Source organism: Amblyomma maculatum, chromosome 6, assembly GCF_055883805.1.
Source record: "Amblyomma maculatum isolate TAMU_Amacu chromosome 6, ASM5588380v1, whole genome shotgun sequence".
Taxonomy (NCBI): Eukaryota; Metazoa; Arthropoda; class Arachnida; order Ixodida; family Ixodidae; genus Amblyomma; species Amblyomma maculatum.
Genome location: NC_139349.1, coordinates 30,732,414 through 30,741,960, shown reverse-complemented (window position 1 = coordinate 30,741,960; position 9,547 = coordinate 30,732,414). Strand labels below are relative to the sequence as shown.

The window sequence follows — 9,547 nt, the reverse complement described above, 5'->3', positions numbered from 1 at the left end:
GGAGCTAGTATATGATTTTTTGTTGTCACTGCAAGTTCGAGGTCAAGGCGCAAACTGTCTGTTGTAAGCACAGAAAATATTCTGATTTTTTTTTCCGAGTGGGCAGAAAAAGAAGAACATGGCATGTCCTCACTCCTAAACACGCAGCTGCGCCTGGTTGTCATCGTCCTCTCGACATTAGGCCAAAGCACGGTGGGCCAAAGCCAAACTGAAGAGAAGTGCGCGCCAGAAGGAAGCATCGTAAGCTTCTTTGCTTCTTTTAATTTGCACAAATTACGGGGCACAACAATGACATCGGGCGCACACTAACGTAGTTCCTACCGCTTGATGCACTTAGTTTAAGCGATCGTAGAAGTAAAAAAGAGTGAATCGTTTCACTAGCTTACTGCTAGCGAAAATTAGTTCCAAGAACTCCGAACCCTACATGGTGAATGCGCTTTATCACCGATTGCACTCGTGAGTGCGTTCATGTATCGCCATGTCTTCCGTCCGCTTTTCTTCTTCCGGGAATTCGCATATAGACAGTCACTATTATACGGATATACCTTCATCTATTACGTCCTGCTTGTTGTCCACTTGGGGTGTACCGGAGTCAGCCAACTAGCGGTGAACAGCACGGCTATGAACAATACTACAGCAACACGAATACGTTTATTAAGACGCCATGTTAGCTTGTTCCCCCCCCCCCCCCCCCTCCCCCCCATAGGACCCCACCACAGTTGCCAGACGCGCTCTTTCCGTCGGCCAACACCCTTAGCTCATCTGGATATCACAAATAACTCCTGAATAATAGCGCAATTGTCACATATATGCCACTACATGTTGTTGTTTTTTATCAGTTAAAGCAGGGCTGCTGCAAGTTTGCGTCTGTAACTGTCGCGCGCAGTGCCACTTCCTGACGGTGCCGTGCTGCCCTTCTCTGACGTGCATCCGGTTCACGCGCACCTCTGGCATGAACGGCATCTGCATGCTGGACGTGCATTCGGGCGACGAGTACAGCGTGCCCTTGTTCTCCACGCCCCAAGGCCGCAACGAGAAGAATACACCAACCTTGCCGCCCAACACGCGCTTTACGGTGCCCCCCTCACCGACGGCACCCTCCGAATACACCAACCCGGCCACTTTGCACCCCTGCTGCTACGAGAAGTTCACCTGCAGCCGCTAGGCGCTTGGCATATTGTTCGCAATAGCTGCCAGACACCCCGTTTGGAAATCCGTCTCAGTAGCATTGATATGGAATTTAGGCACTAAATTCAGCGATTCTACTTGCTCTAAGCAGCTGCGAATTAATTTTTTCTTAACGCGCTTCATCGAAGAGAAGCGTCCACACGACCATGACCATAATTTATTTTGATCGACATTCTCTTTCACGTAACGTTAATTATTCTAACTAAATGAATACTGGTAACCTTATACCAAATGTGTACGACAGCGCATCATCGATGACTTGAATGGTTTTGAAGCTTGGCATTTTTGTAAGGCCAGTATATACAGTGTTCTGCAACTTTATAGGAACCGGTCGAGGCGGGAAAATTTTCCAAGACGGTTCCGATAAAGTTGCAGAACACTGTAGATGGTTTTACAATGCGTTGCTTCCGAACATTTCAAAAGCTGATGGCAGCTGTAGCCAGAGCCCGTAAATGGCAAGTTCGCACTGGCGCAAATTTGTAATCCTTTCTTTTTCGTGTGTATTTCCTACCTTAGTACCAGCGCACGTCCTTATCACTTTGTCGCACTACACGCGACCTAATCGCTCTGGATCCAGCGCGACAGTCCCTACGACGATCGGAAATGTTCGAACTGTGAAGCTCCGTGGTTATCTGTGCGGTCGCAGGCAGTTGTCATTCTGCTGCTGACAACCACCAAGAGTGCATCTTGTTTATCCAGCAGTTAAGTTTCTTCAGTTTACGTGTTGCCAAAATAAACACTTTGTTTCGTTATATAGCCGTACGTTTTGCAAAAAGTGATCGATACAACGGGATTTTCACGAACTTCTATAGCATTCAATTCGTAGCGTTGATGTCGGCTGCTGATCTGACGTGGCTGCGCGCTACAATAGCATGCCGCACTTCTGAAGTCGTGTGGCCGTAGCTGCATCACTCCACGTTGCAGGGCGTTCGATGACCTTCACAATAGAAACTCAAAATCTTCACAATAAATACATATATATTTACCGCTAGAATCGATATTTTAACCGAGTGATACTTTTGTACGGGGTGCAGCCGCAAAGTATTTTATATGCGATCACAAATTTGGTGTTAACAGCACGCTTAACTCTACTTTTACAATGTCAATAAATGCATTTTTGTGCGAGTGCATATATATATATATATATATATATATATATATATATATATATATATATATATATGCAAATTTTCGTTGTTGTTCCCTAAAAATGCTAATTTTGTCTTAAAAACGTCATGGAAATAGTGTGTTGTTTAGCTTTAGCGTTCCATTTGCCTTCGGAGGCATTTCGTTTCTATTCACACCCATGTTCAGCATTAGGTGATATTGTCAATTGGTTTTGCTGAACACTGCATCAATACCGACAGTGTATAGACAATACACCCAACAGCTTGAGCTCTAAACGGCGTAACAACTTTTTTCCTGTCGCTGTATCCTGGTATTTCAAAGCGATAGGTTGCAACATTTCGCTGATAAATTGGTAACGATACCCGCAAATTCCGGACAAACGCGCTTCTAAACAGGAAGTTTATAAATGAAATTTTTTTCGCGTCTCGCAAAATTACATAATTATTAGTGGTCTCAAAATTACGCAATCATAGTACATTGGTCTCCCCTCGGAAATGTCGCTGTTTTTTTGTTATTAATGCTTTTGCCGTCATCAAAAACGATCGTCATTGATTTTCTGTGCCAGTCTTAACCACTCGACGCGAGGGGAAGGACAAACTTAAAACAGAGATATGCCGTGCATTGGAAGAATTGGACCATTCCCTTCAATATTTCCATGACAGTTTATTACATTATTCCACAGTTGTCCCACTATTAAAACTGGTGTTCAAGAAAGCTGGACTTGTTGGCTCCGCATTTCGTGGGCGACAAAGCTCAAGCTGTCCTCCCAGGACCATGTCCGCGGTGATGTCGCGCACTGGTGAGCAAATGTCACTCGTCTTGCGAGCGCTATAAAGAAACCTGAATGTGCGGGTGAAACCCTCGCTACCAACATTGGACTAATCCAGGATGTACAGAAATTTGATCACTGGTCATCCTCGCGGAGCTAAATCTTACTCCATTTTTAACATGGCTCTGAGCGAGAAGAGTCATATACCATCGAGCCCAGCAAACTGGAGATAGTTCGCGCGGGTTGAGCTTTAGTAGTTTTCACAGTGGTTAATATATGGATGATATTTATCTTGGACTTTCGTCAAACGTACACATGTCATTGAAGACCTAGTTTTTTTTTTTTTTTCTTAGCTTGTGAATCGCTCATTACATATGTATATTGTGGGACAGCCTAGAAGAAACTGTCTGTCAGATTTTCGCCTTATTATCTCAAACTACCGTTTCTTTTTTAGCTTGCGGCAGACTTTACGCGAAAGTGTTCAGATCAAAAATTGTTTGCACTTTTACTGAAATATTTAGAGTGTCATATAGCCGCGAACGATTTCAATCTTTATTTGTTCTTTTTTTTTTCTTGACATCCGTCTGCATGCGGCTTTATCATTGAGTATAGCGAAAGATTGATTCTGAACTCTGTTCGTTGATCTTTGTCGCGAGACGCAGCTTTATCATTTTCTTTTTTTCTCAAGATGCGCCGAGATGTATCTCGAAGATTCCAGCCACTCGCCCTTGTTTCTACAATGTTCCAGGTTACGCTAGTCATCGTTTGCGGCTTTATCTAGATGTTTCTTCGCCGCCTTTAAATTGGGCGTTGACAAGTGCGACGGGTATTCGACCGACGAGCACGTTTACTGTTATCGCCGCTGCCGAATCGCTTAACTCTTTTGTGGGCGCAAGTGAGCCCAAATAAAGAGTTCAGTCCAACGCCAGTCTCTTCATTTGCTTGTTTCGGAATCTGGTCACCTACACGTAAAACTATTCTCCCTTGTTGGATGCCTCAAATGTACATTAATTCATCTCCGTTTGATGCCTAAATCGGACTTTTTGAGCGCCTAACGATCCGGCTTCTGAAAAGCAAGGTGACCTGTCATAAATAGCAGTCCAATTGCCGGCCAGATAGACTCGAAAAATTGCCTACTGTTGCAGTTGTTTTACCTCTAAAGCACCTCAGCGGCCACACTGTAGTGGAAAGGTTGACAATGGACTCCTAACTTCGACGCTTGTAGGCGCTACAAGGTAAATGAGCACTTATACCATTAGCGAACGAAGGCGTTGAACGAAGCCAAGGAGAGCGATGTGAAAGACGGGACAAAAAATCAAGTGACGACAGACTCAATTAATCACCTTTGAAATTCGAAGTTAATTTTTGCAGTTTTGATGTTTCTCAGTAAACCGCAGATACTGCATTTCCGTCTTAGATCGTTATTCTCGAAACCTAATCAAAAACACTTCTTTATGGCCTACGTATGTACCTGAGCCGCATGTAGTGTTCAGAGCATAAAATGATGTGTGATGAAGGCTGAAATTGATTGATATAAGTAGAATGATACCTCTCAAGCTTCATGCAAGGCTGCCAAAAGTTAATAGAAAGAACGCGAGAAAAGTGAGCTCATGTCTGAAATCATGAGTCTTGGCTTATATCACTCAATCAGACGGCTGCGTCCGCCGGTCATGGCCCGCACTCGTACTTAGTCGTACTAGACAACCACCGCTGCAATCGGAAGAAAATGTCCTGTAAAATTGCTTAAAGTTCGCTTTACAATGTTGCTTTAGTCAGTTTTATAGAACTTTGTAACGCGTAAAAAATATCGACGAGCACATCAAATATCCCTCAGTTCGATTCGCTTAAATCAAATCCTATTTTCGAACTTATTCTAAACCAATCGGTTCTCAAGTTTTCGAACAGTCGCATACTACTTTTTCGAAATTATTCTAAACCAATCGAATCTGTTCTTAAGTTTTCGAAACACTGCCAGAAAAGTCAAATTGGGCACTCGACAATTTTCTTCTGTGCATGTTTCAATAACAAGTTCTACTCTGACATCGAAGTCTATGGTAATGCGATCAGGCTGCACGAAATGTAGAGTTCAGAGGCGGGAGGTAAATCCATGTGCGGAGTTCACAATTCTCGTGTACATCCTCGAAGATAGGCAAATGTCAAGTTTCAGACAGGTGCAACCCATCCCTTCATGGTGACAATGCTGTGTTCTCACACAATACTGACGTCCACAGAAACGTTTCCTATTAGACTGTGGATTTGTATTCATCTTGCCTCTTCGTTCCATTTATCCTTTCCCCACGTGGACGGCAGCAAATGGGGGCACTGCTCATTTAACGCCCCGGCCTCTCGATCTTCTACTGAGATGAGGCGGGCTTTGTTTTCTTCAAGGTCTCCATCAGTAGATGCAGGCAATTTTCCCGTGCTTATGGGGGTGACGGTCGTAGAGTTGCATATGTGTTGATGCTGTACATTAGCTAGGGGGACATGGGCGTTGCGTCTTTTGACCGGCAAACTAAGGAGCTATAGCACCGTCCTATACGGATGTACGAGTGGGGCTTTTACGAAAGCGAATCGAATACGAATCGAATAGCAGCAGCTACAGCACCGAATCATGAACCAGGTATTTGTGAGATTGTTGGCTTCCTGTGCGGACATTCACATGAAGCGAATGATCATGCAGAGGGAAACAAAGGGAGCATGTAAAGTTTGAAAGGCGACGAGTAATTAGGAAGCGCTAGCGAATTTACCACTAATGACGACAAGCACGAGAAATCGAGTCATGTCCCCATGATACCGTGCGCAACGGCGGGGGTTTCTTAACCTGACCAATCCTTGCTTCGTCGTCCAATCTTGAGGTCCATGTATGAGCAATTTCGACGGTGATACACGAATTAAATGCATCATGGGGCTGAATCCTAATACTGTACAGATAGATCGCAGCAGCGTGGGTTGCGATGTCGGCCTAATACGTTTTTGATATAGTTGTCGAAAAAGAAAATGACGAGTTTCGTGCCAGTTATTCGAAAACTGTCTGAAAACTTGAGAACGGATTCGGTTCGTTCCGAATAAGTTGAATCTACACTATTTGGTTCGTTCAAAGTCTTGAGTACAAGGATATTCGAATTTTTGTTCGATAATTTAGAATATTTCACATCTATACTATAATGCGGCGCCGTCGTTTTCACTTTGGGTATGCATTTCGCACAAATATCCATGCGTTACGCTAATATTTGCACAATTATTCGTATTCTACTCGGTATTATCTCTGCTCAATAGTTGCCCGACTGGGCTTTGAAAAAGTAGTATCCATATATTCCTAAAGCTTTGGGCAACTGTGTTCAAGGAGAGACAACTAACACTGTGCAGTACATATATATATATTTTTGCACAAAATTAAACATGAGCTGTTGCAGCTGCCAAGACGCTTCGACGCAGACAGAACATTTTCCACACTGTTAAACTGTATATTTACAAACACACGTGAGAACTGACGCTAAAAAAGAAAAGCAGCTAAAATGTATTGGACCCATCCTTCTAACAGTATATTAATTTAAACCTGTACTTTGGGGGCATAAGTGGCGTACACCTTACGAGCTTCGACTATAGTCTGTACAGCAGCATGAACTTATCTGATTTTTCGATGAACATCAGCGCGTAGAGATTGAAATGATCAAGCCGATATGCCTGCACGGAAAAGCGACCTCTTCTTGAACTGTCTTGACAGAAGCGGCCGTAAAGTGGCGGTACGTGCAGCGTTGTCGAAGTGCACGTGGTATATACCCCTTTTTCTGCACGCACCGTGCACCTTACGGGACATTCTCCGCACTTAACGCTTGCTGAGAGATTAACATATCCTATCGGCACATCTATAACTTTACATCTCTCGCTCTTTTACACCAGCTTATGACTGTTGCAGGCTGTCATCCTCGGTCCTCAATGTCACGTGTGAGGGCCCAAACACTGTTCGCGCAGGATGTCTATATCCAAGCCTCTTCCAACAAGACCGTGGCCTCCGCGGCGGCGGACGTTTACTGGGTCGCCGGGGCGTCGTAGGCACCGTTGAAGTGCGCCGGCAGGCGAGCACGCGTTGCACTGTCCTGCAATGTGAGAAAGAGCTAGAGTCATGGGCGTGGTAGAGAACGGCCGCTATCTGCACTGGTATCCAGCATGCTGTTTACCTCATTCGGCTTGCTATGGCGTACGCAACACAGCCTGAGCAAAGTATCACTCAGTTAGTCAATCAGTTTATTAAATAATTAATAGGCAAATCAGCAGGCTTTACGCGAATTCCGATTTTGTAACGAATGTGCTGAAAGATCCACGTTTGTTAATTGAAAATTCACCGAAAGCGTGTTATTGTGATCTAAAAACTGCTTGCAGCGTTTTAGGATATTGCTGTACTTTACTAGTGTGCTTATTCGCAAATAACATTGCTTTAGTGTTGCGTAACAACCATATATCTTGATTAAACGAAGCTTTAAGAAAGGGGGCCACCCTCACCGGTGGCTGCTCAACCATGGCAATCTGGTTGCCCTTGGCGACTGGCCTGGAGGCGGCTTCTTCGGCTCCCGCCGTGTCGGCCTCCACTTCCCACGAAGGGTAGTCGTCGAACAGCTCGTCCTCTTTAGGAGGGTCCAGCAGCGGAAGCCGCATCACGAAGCCTACGATCAATATGAGCATGCCCCTTATGATATACGGTATACAGTTTCAGACATCCCAGCTTGAAGTGAAAAGCTACCACATCGAAGGTAGTGACCAAGATGGACGGCGTCACCTGTACTGTCAGCGTTGTGGTAATGTGGCGCGATTGAAGAATCACTTTTCTTTCTGAACTGTGAGAATGACAGCTAGATCGGCGTAGATTCATTCGTAAGAATATCTCCTTGAAAAAAGCGCGCCTCTTTTATCCTGAATGGCCGCAAACACTGCAAGGGAATGCAAAAATCTGAGGCAATTAGCAGGTGGCCCAGCGGCGTGGGCAGGATAGGGGAGGGGAGTGGCGTATGCTTCGTAACCTCACTGACATCTAACGGCGCGTGAAATCTCAAGATTTTGTTGAGAGACGCGCAGAGAAAAATCGCACTTTCGAGTTCATAAGAAATGACTTGATTGTTATAATGACCAGCTGTAACTTTATGATGGTTAGTTTTAACCAGGTTGAGGCGCAATCTGGAAAAGGTAAGGACAATCAAGACTGGTGCTATGAAGGCGAAAGCGTGATTGCCTCGCCGCATTTTTTTCTTCTCTGTGCCGATTGACATCAATCTGCAGAGAATAGAACCTACATGTGTCCAGTTCGGTAAAAATGCTCCAATCTACGGCTACGTATGCCCTCCACTCTGGTCACACTCGAGCTCAGCCGCAGCCAATCTGTCGCTGACGCGTAGATCGCCCCAATTTCGTCATTTATCATCTGTATTTATCCTTTCTGCGTATATCGCCTTATATGTTCTGACGCTAACACAGGTTATATACGAGACCGCCAATAGTAGTGCCGCCCGTCCCACCAATCCCACCAGTACATGTGACTCCCTGCCATGAACTGATTTCCGACTTGATTCTCAATCGTGGCTCGCTCTTCCTGAAGGCAAACTGCACTTATACAACGTATATACTAGTATCTACTCCCTTCGTTACTATTTTTACCTTTGGAATCGACCCCTTACTGCTTCTTTATTTTCACATTTCGTCTCTTTCGTTCGCTCCAGTGGCCTTCGCAACAATTTCAAGAAGCAAGACAGTTAATGCAAGATACACTTAATAGCGCATTTCCATTTCGTTCTAAAGCCCCGGTTCTGCTACGGCAGTGTTGCTGCGACGTCTACTCACCAGTGAGGAGGCCTCCCGTAATGGCGATGGCCAGCGTGGCAGCCATGGCAGCTAACTGGTAGAGCGCCTGAGCACTGGCCGTGCGCCCGTCTCCGGCCACGACCTCGACGGTGTCGTGCAGGATCTCGCTGAGCTCGGTCGAATTCTCCGTCGGCGCCCGCGCCGGATACAAGGTGTAGAGGCTGCAAAACACGACCTTGCTATAAGACGCTGTATTTATGAATGCGCAGGTTTGGAGTGATACCATGTCTGAACACCTGAAGCCGTCCCCATTTACGATAAGAGTCGACTAGTGTTTTCTGGGGAACTGCTTGTGGACAGGTGAAAAAGTGCATATTTCTGGAAACCATCTCACCGGCTAGCTAGCAAAAAGAGCGGTAACTGCTTGTAAGGACGGTACGCAAAATGCGTTTGCGGGAAATCCTTACTTTAAAGGGCTCTGAGGCGAGAGCCTCAAAGCGCAAATTCGTGTCGTTTCCGAGCAGGGAAAGGTATAAAGTATACGCCCAGCCTTATCGGTTGGACTTATTACCTTGAATACCTTCACTGTCAGGAAGACATTAAGTGGCGAAACATGCAAACCCATACCCTACCCAACCACACCTCGATATAATACCTGGCCCGCTCGGTACC

The 9,547-nt window shown here is 45.2% G+C and overlaps 1 protein-coding gene across 1 annotated transcript in view; it reads right to left on the bottom strand.

The window, feature by feature from the left end:
* Positions 1–3,050: 3,050 nt before the first annotated feature.
* Positions 3,051–9,547, bottom strand: part of Rh50 (Rhesus blood group-associated glycoprotein Rh50) — a 42,342-nt gene continuing 35,845 nt past the window's right edge. The window contains exons 9-11 of the mRNA XM_084606333.1: positions 8,915–9,096; positions 7,586–7,746; positions 3,051–7,182 (exon numbers count right to left, since the gene is read on the bottom strand). Coding sequence (XP_084462459.1) covers positions 7,114–7,182; positions 7,586–7,746; positions 8,915–9,096 — 412 coding nt within the window. The 3' untranslated portion in view covers positions 3,051–7,113. The remainder of the gene's footprint in view (positions 7,183–7,585; positions 7,747–8,914; positions 9,097–9,547) is intronic.